Source organism: Protomyctophum parallelum (genome assembly GCF_964188405.1).
Source record: "Protomyctophum parallelum genome assembly, chromosome: 11".
In the NCBI taxonomy this organism is placed as follows: domain Eukaryota; kingdom Metazoa; phylum Chordata; class Actinopteri; order Myctophiformes; family Myctophidae; genus Protomyctophum; species Protomyctophum parallelum.
The window spans coordinates 43,156,411-43,179,610 of record NC_139707.1 but is presented as its reverse complement, the minus strand read 5'-3'; the positions used below and the strand labels follow the sequence as shown (position 1 = coordinate 43,179,610).

The 23,200-nt window shown below is 42.8% G+C and overlaps 1 protein-coding gene across 1 annotated transcript; it reads right to left on the bottom strand.

Moving 5' to 3' along the window:
* Positions 1–492: 492 nt before the first annotated feature.
* On the bottom strand, positions 493–22,559 carry rev1 (REV1 DNA directed polymerase). The gene is made up of 22 exons (XM_083777142.1): positions 22,278–22,559; positions 20,616–20,691; positions 19,349–19,481; positions 17,699–17,867; positions 14,316–14,873; positions 13,372–14,192; positions 11,518–11,616; positions 11,271–11,387; positions 9,351–9,477; positions 8,802–8,930; positions 8,468–8,622; positions 8,259–8,378; positions 7,516–7,736; positions 7,236–7,408; positions 6,902–7,134; positions 6,605–6,807; positions 5,480–5,749; positions 4,947–5,052; positions 4,317–4,516; positions 3,391–3,541; positions 3,136–3,238; positions 493–2,463 (listed from the first exon to the last, which is right to left on the bottom strand). The coding sequence occupies exons 2-22, from the start codon at positions 20,679–20,681 to the stop codon at positions 2,352–2,354; spliced, it is 4,266 nt and encodes a 1,421-aa protein (XP_083633268.1). The 5' UTR covers positions 20,682–20,691; positions 22,278–22,559; the 3' UTR covers positions 493–2,351.
* Positions 22,560–23,200: the final 641 nt, after the last annotated feature.

Sequence of the window (23,200 nt, the reverse complement as noted above, 5' to 3'; positions counted from 1 at the left end):
AGGTTTTTTGTTCAAAACAGGCCAATCCTGCAAAATTTGAAAGCCAATGTTAGCCAATTAGGATGGAATATGAAATATCAGACACATCCGTCTTGAGCACATGACTATGGAGATACTGTGTAACGATTTGCGGGATTTTTGGACAAAATCTGTAGGTGTACTGTGCAAAAACTTGTTTTGCACAAAGCGGCCTCCTGGTGGCGCTATAACAGGCCGTTCTGGAAATGTTGGGGCAGAGGTTCATCGTTGGCATCCAGGGAGTGTGTGTGCAAAATGTGGCATCGACCGGGTTAACGGTGGCCGAGATTAGCTTCTAACGGACGGACGGACGGACACACGGACACACGGACACACGGACGGACGGACGGAGTGCAAAACATACTCTCTCCCCATGCCTTCGGCCTGGTGGAGACAATGATGCTGATCGGTACTTGAGTGAACATTCTACCACTGCTCACAATAGATGGGGCTCAAACATCAACACATTTAAAGCAGAGTTTAAAGTTTATTATCAAGATTTAGAAAACATACAAATGATGTCACAGCTTCAGGTCTTCAGGCACAGGCCAGTTGTGATAGGACAATACTGACCAATTTGAACCCTGGCCATTCCCTTTTTGAAAAGACATGGCAGGTGAGGAGAAGCGAGCTCTTGAAAGTCGAGTCTGCTGTGGTTTGAAGTTACATTCATTTGACCAGTATTCAAAATGTCTTACATTGAATGATCGTGTTCCCATACATGGATATTATTTTTTGAACAACTCATGTCACACATCATCCTTGCCTATGATGCACGATTTATTGACTTATATGATGAGGTCACAAAAAGAGTTTATGTCCGTTATGAGTATTTGGCTTCTTGTCCTTGTTACCATTCAGCCATCTTTACATTACAAGTATGACAATGATGATGATGAGGGCATCTCTCTGGCATTATTTACACAGGAACAAGAAAATAAGTTGATCTTTTGTTCCTGTGTAAAAATAAGAAAACAGTCCTATTGATTTATGCGACGGGTAACAAGGTGGGAAAGCCACTATAGAATAGCGAGATCCATTCCAGACATTGTTACATGCCATAAGAGGGGGCATCCCACTATGTGGGACAATCATGAAATGCATAGGTTTATCCTTGATTGCCAATTTGCCATAACTCCTCTCTACACCTCCAATCAGAGTGCTTATTATGATAAATCAACAAACAACCTCCTGGTTATGTGTTAAGTGCTTTGGCCAGCTTCTAAATTGCCATGTTTGCACACTGATCATGAAACAGTTAAGGAGCGAATAGATTTAGAAGTAAAGACAGTTACTAAGAATACACTATTCGTAAACAATACAAGAGGAAAAAACCTCTACATACACTTCGTTTTTAAACTTTTAACAAGAAGGATTTGGAAACCTTATTTACATGCTATAACAACAAAGTTTGGCACTTTTTTTTGCAGGAGATACAAGGAAAATCACAACAGTTACTCAGCAGACCATAATGTGTCTGCTTCTTGGATAATTCACCGTCCAATATTGTAGCACGATGAAAAACTGAAAATGAATTAATATGTTGTACTTTCCATTTCCACATAATTTCCTGGTTGGTGTACAATACAAAGGGTGGATCATTCAAAGCTGGGCATTGCAAGGAGAAAACCAAATTGCCCATGATCCTTGTGAAAATCCCCATCCCGCCGTGGCAGAGATATTTAAGCGTTTAAAGACTCCGGCATGGCTAAATAAAATCAAAATGCAATATGCATGAAAAATATTGTATGATTCTAAAATTGATTCCATGCATCATTTACTGTATGTAGTAATTAAGTTGAATGTTTTTTTTTTGCAATGTTGCTAATATGCACATTTCTGATTGTTGATGCCGGTTGATGGGATTATTAGGAGGAAGGTTCCAGCCCTTCTTCTTATGCTGCGTGATTTGTCCCTCTGAGAGAGTAGAGTGAATGGGAAAAAATACGTATAAAATACTAATCCTCCTGTCCATATCCTATAGCGACGGAGTCGTACTGTCATATCGTATAGAAATAAATGGTCATATTGTCTGTCCTTTAGAACAATTAGTAGTCTTACTGTAGCCAAATGTTCTGTGATATCACAGTGAGAAGGAGGAGGTCCGGTTGTGAGATCTCCGCAACCACAGAACTCTTTCTTGCTGATGTAATCATCGTAGAAAAACATATTTTTCAGTGTCATAATACCTCCATTGACGGGTCCAACTGGTACCAGTGGCAGAACAAATAGTGATGATGTCATGGGGAATAAAAGGCTAATTTATCCCCCCCCGTAGTACGACAGAGGATAAATTAAGCTTAAAGTGAAATCATGATGGGACTTCTCTTCTTTTACATGACCTTCAGGGTGCTACCGTACGTTTGCTGCACGACCACCTGCACATTGTCCAGGATGAAGTCAAAAGCCATGCTCCATACAGACTCTATCGACTCCTGCATGAGCCTGGAAAACAGAAATAAGTGTCGTTAAGACCAGGGTAATTTGTGTCACAGTAACAACTCCATTGACAAGTAAAAATTTAATAAATGTAATGAATCAAATACAGGCATAAGATGTGCACACAATCTGTGCACGCGGCCACACGCACACACCTATACTTAGCCGCAATTTGCAACTCTAGATTTAATAATAATGGTATGAATCTAGAGTTGCAATACCCTCCATTGACTCCCCACTCATTCAATTTGCGTTTGCGATCTGCTTGTTGTAAACGACGTTCAACTCACCAACATTGCGCTCTAGGCAGAGCTGCATTTATCTAAGACAGATTTTGCGCTCTCATTAGAAGGCGGGTGTAAGTGCCATCCAACCGATTCTCTTGTTTCTTTCAAAGTGTCCATGTCTCGGAGAGTAGAATCGGCTCAACGGTCGTCCTAAATACTTTTTACTTTTAACATCTTACTAAGCTGGGATGACCAGATCTTATGCATGTCATTGCAGGCTGACCAGGCCATACCCTCCCTAGTTTGTCCCCTTCTTCCTTTTGGGAAGAAGATATATATGAACCATACTGGTATAATACTAATATAATACTGGTATAATAATGAACAACACCAACTACCTTTGGAGAAGATGAAATACTGATGTTAACAGAGGCTGGTGGACTCTACCTACCGTTTCATGTATTTGATGACCAAGTCCAGCTTCTCCAGGTCTTTATCCTCTATCAGATCAGTGCAGTATTTCACTACCTGTAGAATGTCCTCCTCCATGGGTTCTGGAGAGGAAGAGAAAGGATGCATAAAAAGACATTTACGGTAATTTAAACACACACACAGCATCCCCAACATGACTCACAAACGCCATAGAAGCCACATGCATTTGCATGTGGCTCCACAGTGGACTGTGGAGCCGTCAGTTATTTATTACCTGATATGGTAGTGACCCATTCCCTAAGGAGAGTTCTGATGTCTGTCAGGTTGTAGGCTCCGGCCAGGGCTGGAGCAGGGCGTGGGATGAATTTAGACAGAGTCTCTGGCATGTCCTGTTTCAGAGATGACGTGGAGGGACCATTTTCCACCTGGGTAAAGGGAGCAGTGCTTTAGTCAACTTCCACATTAACTTGACTGTACTGTACCAACGTACCTTAACAAATCTTCAGTTTTGACATGATTCTAAAGCACATCATTCATTTATCTCATCTATATGTTTGGGATTTTAATGCGGCTTCTGAGCTCCATTCACATACGATACAACTGGATCATTCTGTGTGTGTGTGCTTGTATGGACTTCTGTCTTCAATGTCCCCTTTTTTGTTTAGTTAGAGGCACCTATTTGAATATATATGATGATATTTCAACCTGATGGTTTTTTTTTTCAGGTCACTTATATATTTTTGAGGGGCGCTAACCCCTCCTATATACAGGTTTTGTCTTTAGTTCAATGTTTGTTTTGTCATAATGTGCCTCATTACATCATATTGTCTCTATATTGTTAATGGCGTTTAATGTTTGTGTTGGCACCGTTTGTTTTACATCACCTAATCAGCATGAGTTAGACTTTAATATATTAGCGCCCCTCACCTCACACAGGTGTGATTTTTACTATATATATATCGTTACATATGGTTCATATTTGTCATGTCTTATGTTTGTATGATAACGTGTGTAATGTGTGGTAGACACTACTAGACAGTAGACAATATCAGATTAATTAGAACGGTTTCACTATTGGCGATATATAATAACCTAGCCTGGCCCAGCTTGTATGATTTCTGGTCTAGAGGGGCAGACGTCGGTCGAAACCAGGCGGTGGATGCTATTGATTCACCGGTTTGAGCTCACTCCTGGGCTCACCTTCAGTCCACAGACTGCATCCTTGGATCTTCGACCAGGTGGTAGATGCTTGACAGGGCTATTTCCTGTGTGACGCGTCTTCAAAGGGGACACTCCTTTCTTAGCAGGGCTCACAGCATTCTTTCTCTTGTTTCGCCGTTTCACACGACCAATACCAACCCCAGACTGCTTCAACTGCAATAGTGGATTCCTTTGCTCAACTGTGGGTAAAAAAAAAACGCATCACATCACAAAGCTGCAGTACCAAAACGCTACATAAAGCCTTAACCCATTCTGGGCGGGAACCCCTTTTGGTGTTTTAAGCACTATGTTACGCTTTAGCTATTGAAAAATAGCAGATCTACAAGCTCATAGCGCAGCACCGAGTGCCGCGCTACGAGCTTGGTAGGTCTGCTATTTATTTTAAATCGTGAAAATGCGGCACAAATCTTTGAATATATTCTTTCAGAGCGAACGTTTTGAACTCAAATCTTTGCTTCTGAGGGGTTCCTGGAACAACACATTTTCAGATGGGGGTCGATGGCCAATTACATATAAGTTTTGGGGTCCTTGGTATGAAATATTGAGCACCACTGATACAGAAACATAGGTATTTCAGACCTTAAACTCTCTGGTGCTAGTGGCACTTACCCATCTTCCCCGGGGGCTGGACTTGGACATTCTGTCTGCGGTTGTATGCAGAGCGCAGCTCTTCCTGTAGCTCCTTGGGGAGAGCTGCAAACACGTCCGGGTCAACCTACAGCCAGATAACCAAGTGATTGAGTTAAAAGGTTAACATTTTCCAAAGACAGCATAACCATATTACAATTAAAAAAAAAGAAATCACACAGAATCTATGTATTCCATTTTAAATCCAAAAGGCTTCCAAGCAGCAATATTCTAGGCGGAAAGAAATTATCAGGTATAGTATTGTTTGTGTCTGGTAGGAGTAGGAAACTGAAAGTGCTGAAAGTGTGTGGAGATGTGGAGATGGCATTCAACACTCAACACCAACAACATTTTAACCAGGAACCATAAAAGGTCTTCAGGCACTCTTCAAACACGGTAAAAAGATGAACATATTTAAATAGCCTTTAATTAAACTGGCATGTAAACACACCACAATGCAAGCCACCGTCAACCTTTTCATTGAGCTCGAACAGTCAAAGAGTGAAGAGTGGTACCTGGGAAAAATCAGGAAGTTCCAGTACGATGCCTGTAGAGCCCGTCTGGTTTGGGATCTGCAAAACCAGGGTGCCTACTGGTTGTGTAAACAGTGGAAGAACTGAGGTGGAGGGCGGAGGAGAGGTTGGATGAGGAAGTGCACGGGAGGTGTGTGGACTCGGGGAACGCCGGTGCAGGGTACTACTGGCCATTCCTTCTCGGTGAGTCCACGACTGCTCCACTTGCTCCCTCAGCTCTGCGGGCAAGGCCTCCAACACTGAACGGTCCACCTGTCAGACAGTCATATGATGTGTAGAAGTCAATGGGCTGTATTTTGCGTGTCTTAAAGGACAACTTTAGTTTTTTTTCAACCAAGGTTCATGTTTTAGGTTGATATTAGAGAAACTAAAAGGTGAGTGTAAATTTTCTTTCATTTGCTGCTTTCTTTCGTTTTAGGGATTTTAGCAGTTTTTGACAGGGCATTCGAGTATGGGGCTAAATATGTATTTTTTCACAAAATGTTATGGCAATTTTTATTTTTATTACTTCCTACTAGACCCCAAGAAATTACATCTGGCCACAAAAGATCACAGGATCTATTGAATGTGACAAACTGACATATTGAGCCTATACACACAGTATAAGCCTTTCCCCAGTAGGCTACCTTCACATTCATTAGATCCTGCAATCTTCTGTCGCCAGATGTAATTTCCTGGGGTTTATTAGGACAATAGTAAATAATAAAAAAATAAATCACCATAAAACATTTAAAATAAATACATATTTAGCCCCATGTTCGAATGCCCCCTGTCAAAAAGAGCTAAAATCCCTAAAACTAAAGAAAGCAGCAAATGAAAAAAGATTAACACTCATCTTTTACTTTGTCTAATATCAACCTAAAACATGAACCTTGGTTGAAAAAAACTAAAGTTGTCCTTTAAGTACCAGGTCTTATTACTTAACTGGTCTCAGCTCTTTGGCCACTCAGAATAGCCAAATGGCATTGACCACGCCTCCAGGTCTTAAGTTAAGTAATAAGACCTGGTACTTAAGACACGCAAAATACAGCCCAATGACTTCTAACAATGACTCACAATTAAAACTTTCAAAACCATTGACGTGGGGGCTTATGTGAAGATTCTCACCTGTGAGGGGGAAGGAACTTCAATGCTCAAGTTGAAACGGGATCGCGTACGGTGTGGCGTCTGCGCTGCAGGTGGTTCCTTGCTTGTCCCGGGGATTGGCTCAGAAGGGGGCGGAGAATGGGGACAGGCGCCCGCCGACGGGGCTGCGGTGAAGGATGTTTGTTCCTGATTTGTGGTGGTGGTGGTGTCGGCAGCGGCTGCAGCTGTAAATGTTTGGTATTGGGATTCCAATAAGTCAGAGACCAATACACATGACAGTACGCAGACAAGAGCTACACTGGTATACATTATACAGACCTGTATTCTTGGACTGGACAGTGATTTTCTGCCCTAGCAGCAACATGTCTTTGATGGAGCGCTTCGGGGGTCCCGTGGGGTCCTGAGCGACAGAGTGAGCTCCTTCGAGGACCTGCATCTGGATGCCCACTCCCCTCAGATCCGGAGCCTGCAGCTTCATGGCATGGAACAGCTTGATGACGGCCGAAGCGATGAGCTGACTGCTGTCAGTGGGCTGGGCCAGTGTCACACTCCTGACACAGATTAAGGAGACGACAGGTCGATGACATGCAGACAAAGACGCCAGACAGTGGTCTTTGTAATAATTTGTGGTGATACGATGTTTTCGTTTTACCTGGCTTGGTTGTCACATATGCCATGACCACCGTATTTGGCCGACTCTAAGGGGGCTCCCGCCTTGCGAGTCATGACCTTCAGGGTCACTTTGCGTCCCCGTAGGCCTGCCTCCTGGAGACGCTTTTGAACCTCCGCGGACAGGTTGGTCATGAAACGTTCGGCCTCGTCATTCTGTTCGGAAAAATCAAATTGAAAAGCGTTAAAAACAGACTAGATGGGGAAACTAGAAGAGATTAATGGTGAACGAAAAAATGTAAGTAATATAGAGTTAATCGAACCCCTGTGAAGCGGATGTTGTAGTTCATTTCTGCCGAGACGGACTTCCTTTCTTTCTCGTAGCGGACCGGTCGGTCATCCAAGCCCCTGCAGAAGCGGTAGAGTGTTTTCCCGGTGCGGGGTCCAAATGCCTTTTGCAGCTGAGATAGAGTCACCTGCTGGAGGTCACTGCAAGATTTCACACCCATAGCAGCCAACTTTCTACCCATAACAGGCCCCACACCTAGAACAAGAGGCAAATAGTGTCAATTAATATGTCTTTTGTATTAACAAAACAATATTTACTATGACCTAAAAACGAATGACTTTAAAGGAGAATTCCATGCTAGAAGGCTTTCTTACCTTTTGTTGCAGTTGTTAGGTCCGCACCAAAGAGGTCCAGGTGTTATTTTGTGCAAAAGCGCATTATTGGCTATTTCCCCTACCATAAGCCCTCAATGATTTGATTTGAATTGAATTGCATTGAATTGAATGGGGCTATGGGATGCTAATTCACTTATTTCCATCGCTCAAAAATCAAGCGGCACACTTTACTACTTATTTCGATGGAAATAAGTGAATTAGCACAAAAAACAACCCCCATTGAGGGCTTATGGTAGGAGAAATAGCCAATAATGCACTTCTGCACCTCTTTGGTGGGGACGTAACAACTACAAATAAAAGGTAAGAAAGACTTCTAGCATGGAATTCTCCTTTAATTGTACTGTATTCGTGGTTATGACCAGCAGGTGGTGTCGTTTCCTACCTGGCAGGCTGGTCACCGACAAGTCCCTGATAAAATCATCCACTTCCTCCGACTTCAGGAAGTACTGCCCGTCTGGCTTGGCCTTTCGAGTGGCCAACCGCGCCAACAGGATGTTGGACCCTGATAAGGTTGAAATGCCATAATTGGTTTCCTAGGATTTTGATGGATTTCTATCGAGACAGTTAAAGGTCCAGGAGGTACCCACTCACCCATGCCCACCGAGGCAGAGCAACCCGTCTTCTCCTTGATGTCCGTTCTGATGGCTCTGGCCAGCTCTTCTGGCCCGACGCCCAACTCAGACAGCGAGGAGGCGCCATCTATCAACACCTCGTCACAGCTCAGTGCTTCAATGTCATATGTATAACTGCAAAAGGAAGAGTGGTTTGATTCGTACAATGTGTGGCACAGGAAAAGGAGAGACGAATAGAGACAGAAATGGAAGACCAGTGGTAACATATCAATTTGTAAATCGGAGACTGTACAAATTTGTTAACATCTGATTTAAATTAACAGTGCCAGAGTTCAAAAAGGAGGAAGTCTTACCTGGCTAGGATTTCATACATAGTGAGAGCCACGTCTTTGTAAGCCTCAAAATCATATGGGACGGACTGTAGGGTCGGACACAGTTGTTTGGCCTTGCCAAAGAACATGCCATTCTTCACCCCCGCCTGCCTGAGAGATGCAATCAACCAGACATCAACGATCCCAGTATCGCAAACGACTTATAAATGTAGATAAAAAGAGAGAGGATCCAGGCACTCAAAGTTAAAAAAAAACGAGGAACGCCTTTATTGAATTAAAAAGGCAACTCTGCCAACATGTTTCGACCAACACGGCCTTCATCAGGGCAAGAATGGCCTTCTGTCATTCTTGCCCCGATGAAGACCATGTTGGTCGAAAGTGCCTGGATCCTCTCTTTTTATCTAGGTCTTGATCCCGTTTTGGATCCGTGTGTGAGCACCTTTGTATCATTATCACGTTTCGCCATCTCCGTTGAGCACCTGGTTAGTTCCTCTTCGACTTATAAATGTGTTTAAAATGTACAAGATCAGGAAGAAAAATGGCGGATGATCATTTGTTCATCTATATTACCTGGCCTCATAGCTGCAGGATGCAATCTCTGCCATGGAGGGTGTAGTAACATCCTGGTCCACTCCGTTGGTGTGGACACTGGGACTCTCTGGTGGCAGTGCTTCCTCTAGGTCCCCGTCGTGACTCTCTGACACACAGAAGAACAACAAGGGTGCGTTCAGTATAGACAAAAACATGAGAAGGAGCTCAGGTTTGACCCTGCCAAATATAGGAAAATATGCTGTATCGGGCAAAGTGTTAATTTCTGGGTTGTGCACGTCTGTTAACCTATTCTGGGCGGGCCCCGTTTGGTGTTTTAAGCATTACTAGACCTGGGGCCTGTTTCACAAACCTTGGATTAGAGATTAAACCGGGATTTAACACATATCCTGGCTTAATATATCCTGGATCAGCGATTAACCGGTTTCATGAAAACTGGTTAATCTTGCCAGATTAATTTAACCAGTTAATCTGGATATGTTGAGGCTTGATTCGGTTTCATTAAAGTGATGCTACATTAGTTACCATGGAAACTAATGCTTTGGACTTCCGGACCAGGCTAACAGCCAGGTTTAACCTAATCCTGATGTCTTTACTGTTCATTAAGCAGTCAAACTGATCACAAACCAATGATGTTTTCCAGATTTATTCAATTATTATGGGTTTATGTTGCCTTATTTGTATCGGTCTGCATTAAAGGACTAATTTAAGCACTATATAAAATCAAATAACCAAAATATATAGGCTGCACAACATCATGACAGCTTGTGAGCTTGTAGATCAGCTGCTTTTAGTGAATGTTCCCCAGAATAGGTTTGCTGTCGTGCAAGTGCACGGTTAAGAAGAAGAAGTGAAAACCACTAAATATTACCATTAGGCCTACTACGGTAATTGTTTTACAACATATTACCATTGTAACGTTTCACCCACTATTGGACCCATGACCCACAGTTCACCAGTCTGGCCCCTGTCTGGACAACAACCCCCTTCCCCAAAGGTAGCTCCCTCAGAGGAGGGAGTTATGGCCAAATATCACAATGCGACAATATCATTATGCTTACAATATTAAGAATTCTGTTTTAAGTTAATAGTAGTGGTAAAATGTAAACTATATTTTTGGGGTAGTTAATCATTCAGTCTATCCACTATTGAGAGTAAAGTAAAGATACTGAGATATACAGAAGGGGGCAGTAATGCAACTATTAAGGATGCAAACTGCCATAATACCCCATGAAGAAGAATGATCAGTAAATCTGTGTTCCACAGATTGGGTCTAGAGACAAAAAGCTAGGCTTGCTGATCCCGGCTCACCAAATCCGTCAATTCTGAGCCTCGCTTGGCTTTAGTGGAACAGAATAAACCAGGCTCTAAAGACCAGGATTGAAAAAGCCTGGTTTTGGCCTAAATCCTGGATTAGTTAATCCAAGTTTCGTGAAACAGGCCCCTGTACGTGCCCGTTGGTCACTGGCCTACTTGGGAACGATGCAACTTAGGAACCTAATAATATCCGTTGTCATAGCACCCGTTTTAACTGTCTGTCGGTGTCCCACATGGAGATCTGTGTATGTGCCCGTGTCTGAAGACAGCAAAGTGACTGTGAAAAGTGGACTGGTTATGTAATAAAATAGTAGATCTGCTATTTTTCTAAAATCGCGAAAATATGGCACAAATCTTTGAATATATATTCTTTAGAGCGAACGTTTTTAACTCATATCAGCTTCTGGGGAGGTCCCTGGAACAACGTATTTTCAGATGGGGCTCGGCGGCCAATTACATATATTTTTTTGGGGGCCCTTGACACGAAAATGTTTGAGAACGACTGACATAGAAACATGGGTTTTTCAGAAAACCGTCAGGATTTAGCAGACATTTGTAGAATCGTCCTCGGGTCTCAAAATGGGTTAAGTGTGAAATGGACAGGGTACGACGGACGACCCTCACCAGAATGAGCAAGAGATCGCTTCCTTTGGTAGTGCTGCTGCTCCAGCTGAGGATCAGCCCCGGGTCTAAGAGCCACACGACCCGGCCCGCGGTTACTGGTCACAGCTACTGGTTTCCCTGCAAGAATTACCAGGAAAATGCATGTATTAGGAACGCATTTGGTTTGATTGGATGTTTATGCATAGTATAATAGTGCCATGATGACAATGTGTTGGTTCTAGACACACACAGTAGATCGGCCCCTTGCCTTTTAGCTCTGGTCGATGTCTGATCCCCACAGACACAAAAAAGCAGTCCATGTCCACATGAAGAATGCAGGTCTTAACACTTAGAGATGCCAACGTGCCTAACACAAATACACACAAAGCGTATAGAGGAAGAAATTGTCAGTATGCAATTAATAGTACATTCATGAGATTAAGATTTGTCTGTTGCGAAATGCTAATCGCAAAAGACCACAAACACTAGTTTTGATGTGCACTGGCGAATCGGAGGTGTTCACATGAGCTAAATTCCAATACCCAACATCTCGGCCACTCGCTCACTCACACTCGGTCACTCCATTTCACTGTTACATTGAAATGTGTGACCTGATGAAATATATGCCGAGTAGACGTCGCATAACGTCAGTGTCCGAACATAAATCATTGCGGTTTATTTAGCAGAGTTCTACCTAGCGGTATTTATATTTACCACGTATAAAAAATGTGACCACCACAAGATGGTCACATATTGTGTGAGTGTGAGTGAGCGAGTGGCCGAGATTCTTTTTGAGGACCATGGTGAAATAGAAAACACATTTATTGTGCAATGAAAATATTTTATGAACACAACATATTTGATTTGTTGTATAGTGTATACCCATGGCACCACAGAATAGGTCGTTATTCTGCAATGCTGCTTGCAATCAAACTGTAATCACAAAATCATATTTGTCATAATCATACAACGATCCAGAATACAGCAGCGATATGCATACATCCATTGTCTTCTCAACCTAAATTACAGAAGATGCATTGCCTGCATGTCGACATCAACATTACTAGGTCTAGATCAATGAGATAGAATTCTCCCACGGCAGATCATCAAAGGGAGTTGGGGGGTTGGTAAGACATGAGAAAATTTAAATCATTGTTGAGAACGGACTATGCTCTCTCTCTCAGTGATTCTCAACCTGAGTCCGTTCTCTCTCTCTCTGTTATATTATTATTTTATATATATATATTCATATATTAATTAGAATTATCCCCTTCAGGACGGGGAACCCTTACAGAGTGCCACGCTACGGGCTATTTTTGAAAAACCCGCAAGATGTGGCGCAAATCTTTCAATGTATATTCTTTCGGAGCAAACGTTTTTTCAAACGTCTTTGCTTCTGGGGGAGGGGGACACACACACACCATATTTTCAGATGGGGGTCGGCGGCCAATTACATATATTTTTGGGGGTCCTCGACATGAAAATGTTTGAGAACAACAGACATAGAAACATGGACTTTTCAAGAAAACTGTCAGGATTTAGAAGACATTCGTAGAATCGTCCTGAGGTCTAACTCTAATTTGCCTCCTGTGTGAATAGGATGGGACAGGTTAGGTGCACGCTACTGTATTTTAACTTAAATATTTCTGGACAGAAACCCGTTTTGGTGTTTTTAACTAAGCATTGTTATACTTTAGCTATTGAAAAATAGCAGATCTACAAGCTCATAGCACGCCACCGAGTGGCGCGCTACAAGCTTGTAGGTCTGCTATTTTTTAAGAATCGTGAAAATGTGGCACAAATCTTTGAATATATATATTCTTTCAGAAGACTTTCTATTTATTTCAACATCAGGCCTAAATGAGTTAAGTCATAATGGTGGCATGTGGAGAGCCAAATACTGGCAATAGTGGTACTTGGTGAAAAAAGGATGACATGTCTTCAAATGTTTACTAGAGCCCGCAAACAGACTTTATGAGCACAGCACATGCTGTTCAAAGATAAAGGCACTCATTAAAAAGAGTGAAGAACAAGTCGCAGCCCGACTTCTTGAGTGTGGAAGAGAACCGATCTATAGGGAAAAAGCAATACTAATCCACACAACTGTCATGCCTTTTCCTACCTTGGCCCTCGGTCGCAAATGTCTTCAGTCGATCTTTGCCGGGAAAGGTGGCTCTCCCTGCGGTTCGCCGTCTGCTGTGCAGTTCATTAACGTACTCTGAGAAACCAATTCTCCACGTGGAGATCTGGTGATAGCGCGAGTGCGAGTAGTACTCTGAGATAATGCCGCCCGACGTCTGCGCCGCCATATGTTCCACAGACGACACGACGCTTTTGTTAGCGGGAGCATCGGATGGACAGGTACTGGCTGATAAGTCGTTTGTTTTTGGCGAGGTGGAGTTTGATGAAAAGGCATTGTGGTGGTGACCTCCGTTCAAACGAACAACAGCAGGGGACGAAAGGGAGGCGGAGGAGGAGGAGGAATGCGTCTTTCCAGGGGTGGAGGACTGAGGTGGCGATGGTGGGTGGGAGGCTTTAGTGGCGATGGCCTCCTGGTATGTAGGTGGTGGGGGTTTGGCTCTCTGTTCACTGGCTACCTGCGAGTTGGCCAAGGGCGGAGGAACGAAGGAAGGGTCAGACGACTGCCTCGGAGGGCTGTGGGGGAAAATGTACGGGTCTGGTTTGGACTGGTGGTGCACTGGGGGGCTCGTGGGTTTATACTCTGGGCTCTTGAGTCGACACCGGGGCCTGTCCTTGTCGCAAGTGTTTTGATCAGGACTAGGGGAAAGATCCAGAGGCTTTAAGGCACCATTGACGGGGTGAGTATGTCCATTGGTTAGGGGCGTTTCCTCAGAGGGATCTTCACTTCTACATTGTTGCACTCCGTTCATTTTAGAGTGGAGTGTCAAGTCTAACGAGGTCAGAGATCCATGTGATCCATTTCTGTGAAACAGAAAGAGAGAGAGAAGAGGGATCAACGAGAGAAACAAATGCAAGATTTGTGTCTTGATAGTGACAAAACATGTACTGGCAACATGTACGGAAAACATTTAAAAGAAAACTCACAATTTTGTGTCCCGTTCCCTGTAGCTATGCTGGAGGGAATTGAAGGACAAGGTGGTCTGAGGTGGTGTGTGGCTTGGTTTGCACTGGAGACTGGGGTTAGAGGGCATGATACTTGACTTTGTGTGGCTGTAAGGTGGGGGTGGCCGGATGCAGTTCAACATAGTGCTTGGTTTAGAGACGGGGTGTGATGCACTCGAGTGTTTCGGGTGTGCACTGTTGTGCCTGGCCTGAGGGCCCTGGTGGATGGACGCCGAATGGGTCGACTGGGGACTGGGAAAGCCAGGTTGAGGGTGGAAGTTGTCTGGACGCGTCTGGTTGCAGTCGGGACCGGGGGAGTTATTCTGCCGACTGGATAGGAGCTTCTCGTGGTTGAGGACGGGAGCCTGCACGCTGCCCTGTGGCGGTTGAAGGTTTGGATGGAAACTGTGCAGCGGCAGTGCATGGCTGGGCCCGGCCGTCTCATGGTTCTGATGCACATTTGCACTGGGGAAGCTCAGTCCTTTCTGTTTGGCGTAGAGCTGGTACTGCAGATGAGACAGGAGACGCCCGGCCTTGAGGCTGTTTTTAAAACAAAAGATGTCAAATTAAACTATTAACAATTTAGGCATTTAGTGATTTACAGCAAGCAGGTAAATACGAGGCAATACATCAAATTCATAGAAATAGTAATAAACCAATAACCTATATTATCAGTTTAAAAGTATAATATCTCTGCTGTCTGGAGGAAACCTCATAACTCCAAAATGTTCATTTTTCAGGAAATGAAAAATATAAATTAAGAAAACCTTATATTTTTTTAAACAAAGCAATACATCCTCATCAAAGTTAGTGTTGTAACTTTATATATTGTCAATGACTTCCTTGTGAGGGGGAGAGGTGGTGGAGTTAGTTGCTTTAGCAGACATTTTGAGGGTCCAATGGAGTTAAGAGGTTTTGTCCAAAGCACTTTGTACTACTTTCCATTGGTTCAATATTTTCGAAACAACACATATATGTGAAGGGTGTTCAATAGCACTGATTGATAAAATAAAACAAACAATCTGTACATTTAACCCATTCTGACCGGGCACCCATTTTGGTGTCAGCATCATGTTATGCTTTAGCTATTTAAAAATAGCAGATCTACAAGCTCATATCGCGCCACCGAGTGGCGCGATACGAGCTTGTAGGTCTGCTATTTTTGAAAAATCGAAGAGTGACTGACATTTTTAGAATCTGATCTCAGGTCAGAATGGGTTCATCAGACCAGTGTGTGTCCGGCGGAAACCTCGTATGAATCTGATCTCAGGTCAGAATGGGTTAAACTATACACACTGTAGGATGCCAGGTCTGCAAATGAACCTGGCTAGTCTACATAACATGCCATCTAAATTATATTTTAGCCTTTGCATAAGCCTGCAAGGCCATCAAGGCTAGGGCAAGAGCTAAAGTCTGAAGTGGTGAGCCTTCAAATTACGGCGGAAGATAGGTGGTTAGTCTGCAGTTCTAACAGAAATGGGGAGTTCGCTCCACAGTTGGGGAGCCAGAAGGAAGAAGAGTCTGGGACACGTGGAGTGCTGTCCCGGATGTTTTAGGGAAGGTTCTGACAGTTTCCCCGTGTTCGCTGATCTGAGTGAGTAGGACTGGATCAGGCTTTGAAGATATGTGCCATAGCTTTGGTTGCTTTGTAGGCCATCATATGTTTTGTACTCTGTGCAGGCAGTAACTGGGAGCCAATGGAGGGAGCCAGAAAAGGGGGGGAGACGTGACAATTTTGGCTGGTTGAAGACCAAGTACGCTGCGGAATTCTGGATCATTTGGAGGGGCTTAAGTGCACATGCCAGGAGGCCAATAAGGAGAGAGTTGCAGTAGTCAAGTTTTGATATGACTGATGTCTGAATACGGAGCTGGGTGGGCTGACTCCTGGGTGAGGAAGGGTCCGTTCCTTCGAATGAAGAATGTAAACCTTACAGGATCGAGTGGCCGCTGCAATGTGTGCCTTGAAAGAGAGCTGAATGTCCAGGGCAACACTAAAGCTGCTATAAGCAATAATTTTAATGACTTTTGACAAAGCCTCTAGGAACATCTTTGAATGCAGATTGCGGCCCTAGATGTGTCACAGAGACAACATTTTTGGGGGAATTTTGACATATTATTGCTTATAGCAGCTTAAGGCCCCTTTTCCAGTGGTTGGGAACTGGTTCTTAGTCCAAAATTGGAACGTTAATCATGAATTGACTGGGCAAAACCATACATATATTAAATTGTTTATAGGATCAATATAAGTAAATTCATATACGATAAACCTTCCACAGTAGTAGCTTTTTCATATATTGTTTTGCATATTACCCTAGATAATGCCTAATTTGCATATTTAAATGTACAATTTCAGAACACTTTTCCATTTTTACCTATTCAAGGCCTACTGTAGCTGAAAATAACAAAGTGTGTGATAAATAATGAAAAAGCTACACCTGTGGAAGGGTTATCATGTATTAATTTAATTTACTTATATTGACCCTATAAACATATTTTTTTGATTCTGCTATATAAATATTTGAAGTTTTTCATAAAGGTCAGGATTTAGAATCGTTTTTAGAATCAGCCTCAGTCCAAAATGGGTAGCACAGCAAGCAGCACCAAAGACGTATTGCTGATCCATGTTTCCTGGCAGCCCGTTTGATTTTGAGAAATGATGTGTACAATTTGGAAACTTTGACGAAAGGGTGGTGCAAAAGGAAAGTCCAAAAGGTGACAGAAGTCTATAGCCTGGGAAACATAAAAGTACATAGCAAATTCCATAGGCTTGTGTAGCCAGACAACCGGACATCACCAACCGCCTTTAGATATGTCTGGAGACATCTATATTCAATGTAGGGGATACGACTACTGTAGTCGTTAGGCCACCAAGCATCCCATAGGCCGGGGGTCATTTGCTCTGGAATTCTGGCTAGTTAACGACAGCTGTCAGGCCAACTGAGGATAGACTACATCTCATAGACTGGAAGGACGCTTGCCCTGCCATCAGTTAGCCGTTGCTATAGGCCAACCAGCTGACTGACAGTCTGTACCACATCTGTCTTTTGGACTGGCTCCGCTGTTGTGAACCTGCCGAAGACATTTACTGTATATACACTTCAAATTTAACCCATTCTGACCGGGCACCCATTTTGGTGTCGGCATCATGTTATGCTTTAGCTATTTAAAAATAGCAGATCTACAAGCTCATATCGCGCCACCGAGTGGCGCGATACGAGCTTGTAGGTCTGCTATTTTTTTTAAATCGAAAAGCGACTGACATTTTTAGAATCTGATCTCAGGTCAGAATGGGTTCATCAGACCAGTGTGTGTCCAGTGGAAAACCTCGTATGAATCTGATCTCAGGTCAGAACGGGTTAACTAACCTGTCAGTGATCCACTCTGGCCGGACGACCTTCTCCCCCTTGAGCTCCTGAATTTTGGTGTTGGGCAAATTATTGGCAATGATGTGGGTGGTCTTGGCTCGGGAATAGTAGACGTGGTACTGGCCCCCGTGCAGCATCATCAGTCGCCGCAACTCATCTGCACTCGGTTCTATTCCAAAATGACAGGACAAACGATTAAAAAACAAAACAATAAAAAAATAGCAAGAACCAAAACAAAGTTATCCTGCTTTGCTTGTCACCTAGGCCCATAAACATGATGGATAGGCCGACTAATAAGGTGGAAAGCCCATCAAGTTGTAGCCAAGGGCAGACATTCCTCAGGGGGACTGAGGCTATAATCTTTCCCTGTAGAAGTGAAATCTGAAATTTGGTTAAATTCATTCATCACTCTAAAACTATGGTGATTGAAGCGTCAGACTTTATGCAATACTATAAATATAAAGCAGAACCATGGCTTCTAATGCAAGGTAAATCGTACATCAAACTATCACCTTTTTAATGTAAATAAGTTTATATTGTATGTAATATAAAACAGTGAGGTTCTCGCATAAGCCCCTCTGGGGTTTCTTACCTCACCGGCACAACAACTAATCTGTCAACTTTCCTATGGAACTTACTGTATCATACTATGCATGTTTATACTGTTATCTAATCAAAATCAGGTTGCAAATGAACAATCTCATGCTTAAACAAATATCATTGCACAATCTTCTCCAAGGCACACTCGTGAAACATGCTGGAGGAAACAAATCACCTTCTAGATAGACACAGGGTCTGGATAATCAAGCATACATTTCAACTTACAAGAAATACACATTAACAATGTTGGCTAACTTAGCTCATTTACCAGAATGTCATGTGATTCAAACAAATCTTTGCTTCTGGGGGGGTCCCTGGAAAAACATATTTTCAGGTGGGGGTCCGCGGTCAAATACAGATTATTCTGGGGGTCCTTGACATGAAAAAGGTTGAGCACCACTGACAGAAAACTTAGAAGCCATTTTTTTAAATTGGCCTCAGGTTAATAATGATATTTATTTTATTTTCACACACACACACACACACACGTATTGAACTGTTCGTTTTTTCGAACTCTAATTCTTTTGGGATTCCATAAGGACTGAGTGATGAAGGCTTAAAATCAATAACACAGCAGTCATAGCAGGAGCATGCTGCAAGCAGACTTTCATCACGCTGTGGTTATTCTTAAGAGATCTTTTACATATCCAGTCTATCATGCACATACAGTACGGCAGACAGGAAGCATGGATCAATGGGAAAGAGAGAGGCAGGTCAGGCTAGTGTAGAAGTGTGGGCAGCAGAGTTACAGACAAACAAACAATGAGAAAGAATGGCTGAGTTGAAAGAACAAAAGCAGTGGCGCATAGACAGAACTGCTAACATCTATAAGTCTTTAATTTCCACAGTGTACGCCAACGCTTATGTCTATTAGCTGAACTTTAAATGACCTCACTGATTCTACCGTGCAGGTCTATGAATATAGATAACGGCTTTCATTAGGATGAAGGGATGATGGTGATATATAAAGGGAGGTCCGGCTGCAAGTGCCTGCCCGATCTTTCTAAATCCAATAGATAACAGTGTTAGAATTAGATGGAGTAGTGTTACCTGTATACCCATTGACATAGATGGACACTCCACTGAAGATGTTGGAACATGCCCCCTCCTTCTGTTTTTCTCTCGGTGCGTCCAATTTAAACTGTTCGTCCAGCTTGGACACCTTGGCAGCCTTGTATCCCCCCTACAGAGACAGAAGTGGAACAAAGACAAAGAGATTTATGTGATGTATTCCCATGCTTTTGTTCTTGCTTAAATGTAAGTCGCTCTGGATTAAGAGCGTCTGCTAAATGCCTAAATGGTAAATTGTAAATTGAGATAAAGTGAAGGGGAGACTTCTAGCTTGAAAACCGCTCTGCTTACAGAACCATTGGCCTTCAATGGCCAGTAATATGGATTTTTTAAGAAACTACATTATAAACAAATAAGAAAAACGAAAAAACTAAGTTGAACCAAAAAGGCACCAAGGCAGGCACTCTTCAAAAGCAAATAAAAAGCTTTTGGTTTTAAGGCTAATGCATGGCAAAACATTAAAAATGTACCTACACGAGTACTCGTTGCAGCACACTGCATTAAAAATATATATTCATTCAGCTATGTATGTTGTTCACTTATGTCATTGTTCCACAGTTTGTCTGCGTAACTTTAGATTAAATAACATATGTAGCTAATAAGATGTGTACCAATTAACTTACTGAACAGAAAGAATTAAACTACAACATATCCAGTTCTTACACTCATTATTTTTTTATAACTTAGTAGTATCTCTAGCTACCAAAGGACAATGACACATACACCAGTGTCAGAATGAACAAAGAATGTGAAAATATACTGACTGACAGAGGGAGTGACTACGGGGCATATAAAGCATTTTTTTGCTTGTGTCCTTTTAACCCATTCTGGACGGGAACCCCTTTTGGCCTTATGTTATACTTTAGCTATTGAAAAATAGCAGATCTACAAGCTCATAGCGTGGCACCGAGTGCCGCACTACGAGCTTGTCAATCTGCTATTTTTGAAAAATCGTGAAAATGTGGCGCAAATCTTTGAATATATTTATATTCTTTCAGAGCGAAAACTCAAATCTTTGCTTCTGGGAGGGGGGGTCCCTGGAACAACACATTTTCAGATGGGGGTCGGCGGCCAATTACATATATTTTTGGCGGTCATTGACATGAAAATGAGAACATTGAATAGAAACATGGGTTTTTCAGAAAACTGTCAGGATTTAGAAGACATTTGTAGAATCGTCCTCAGGTCTAAATGGGGTTAACAGGAACATTACTTTTACCGACAAAACAACAACTGAGATACCTACCCTCTCAGCCCAACCATTGTCATCACTGGCATTGGCTCTCTTCCTTTGCCACCCATCTCGACTCATACTGAGCCACCTGAAAGGATTATTGAAAATAGATTTATAATCCACTATTCTACAGGCAGAGAGAAGACTCCAGCATTAGTAATTAATACAAAACATCAAGACAGATAGAACATTATAAATCAATGTTACTGTATTGCAATTATTAATTAGCCGTTGGGGTTCAGTCCCCATGCATTCAATATAAACCCGCCAATCAATCTTCCGAATTAAAGAGTTACAACCTTTGGCATGATTATGGATGACATATCCTCCCTATCTTAACTGTAGTGTAACTGAAATCAATATCTTATCCATGGCAGATCATTTTACAATACATGGTGGCCATTCTGCTCTGGTCATACTACAGGGTTGGGTGTGTGGATTATGTTTCTGAACATGCCAACAAGCCATTTCTTCCAACAGTGAGTGTGATATATACTGTACATACATACGTGTGTGTGTGTATTATTTGCATTACAATCAGCTCTGGCATAAAGCATGAACCATGAAGGTGCATTTATAGTAGACAGTAAGATCACAGCCAGTCAGAATAGGGACACATCATCACTGTCACTGATTAAAAAAAAAAAAAAAAAAAAAAAAAACAGGAGTGCACTTCTACTGAAATATTGGACTTTAAAACGGTTTCTCTTGTAAGTAAACCCACAATAATATTGTATTCTTCTTTTTCCACATATACATGAAATGTTACTAGCCTAATTACACAAAGTGGCCCTCTTACGTTTTATAGCCCAGGGTCACTGAGGGCATGTTGGACCCTGACCTGAGAATAAACAGGACTTATAGCTGAATACTATTGTACCGTTCAAGCGCGAGGAGCAGGATGCAAGGGGATTTGTTAAGACAGGTCCTTACATAAAATTCAGACATATATAAGAAGTATTTATTATGTCATGAAATAATTTGATGCTGAGAATAAAATCTGTCATAAATGAACAACAATGTAATAGTTGTAGCAATATTTTACAGAAACACTAGTCCGTATATTTTAATTTACAGTAAAAGACATATAGCCTACTACTTAATTTGAACAACAGAGCTAGTTCATTAAAGTGGCTTAACTGTTCCACACATGGACTGGGTGTCTGCAGGTGCAAGGCACTTGCACACTTTTTATTTTTAGTTATTTTTATTTTTAGTTATTAACTACGGTATATAATATAACCCAAGGACAGGAGAAGAGGTCTCACCGAGCCTGACCAAGGGCAAGCCCCGGGGCAAGACAGGCTGGGTTAAAAGCCAGCAGCATGTCACTCACTCAGTGCAAGCCAGAATTATTAAGCAGGCAACGTGTAGACAGTTGACCACTGGCTCTGTAGATCAGGCTAAATGTGAGCTAACCGTAACGTTAGTTAATCATGTGTGTCGCAGCGCCACGACAACGAACACTGTCAATTTCCAGCAAGTGAATTATACATGGTCTTTTGTGCATTAAATAGTCTGCACAACTGCCAGACAATGAACCGGTTGCACGGATCTAAGTGTGTTGAAGTGTGAACACAATGTTAACCTAACGTTATCCGCACCATCAGCTGTAAATCAACAACAAGCCCAAAGTGTGTCGGTCGGTTCCCCCAGCGGAAGTCACTTGCTTACCTTTTTATCCCCTCAAACAGGCTTTGCTAGCCAGACTTCTGCAGAGATCCAACAGCCTAGTAAATAAATGTCGTGCTGCACACGGAGCAGATCACACCATGGGCTGGCTGACGCCAAGCAGGCGATCTCAACGAAGACAGTTTGGATCGACTTCTTAACCTTGACTTTATTGAGCTACAGGCGCATTCTGCTGAAGCGTGGTCCCATTATTTTGTCATACGTCCATGGCTCTTCAAGAATTTCGCTCGCCCTCCCAATCCCTGTGCTCGGTGTGCTGCTCTCCATTTCTGGCCGCCTGATCTCTCTCTCTCTCGCTCTTTCCGACTCACACAGCCACGCACAGGGCTCCGCCTCTTGTTTTGCTCTCGGGCTTCACATCATCACGTTGTCACGGCCAGAGTCACGGCGCCATCGTGTGGAGCGCCGAGCTCATAGATAAAAAGATCGGCTGTTTTGACGCAGAGCACGAAGGCATGCTTCAGTTTCTCACTTAATTCTCACACGACAGAGTCACAGATACTACATACTTACCTCAAAAATCGATCGGGATAGGTTAATATTATGTTTGTGAACTGAAAACACGTTGAGGGAACAACTGGTCAGTGACCTGACCAGTCTAGACCAAGGCAGGCGGCTGCTGCTTCCCTGCGACAGCCTAAAAGCCAGCCATCAAACAGACTGTATTCTCTCTCTCCTTTGTGTAACTGTCTGGCATCATGGTGGCACAGTTGTCCTCAGAAACCCTGGCTGGCTCGTGCACAGACTAAAGTCACTGATGATCAGACCCGGCCGTGACGCAGACGGTACGTGGGGCTTGCTTTGTGTTGCAGAATAGCCTACTGAAAAAGAGCATCCGAATATGGTGTGTCCCAATTTCACACTGCAGACCGTGTGACATGAGGTAACTTACACAACACAGACCG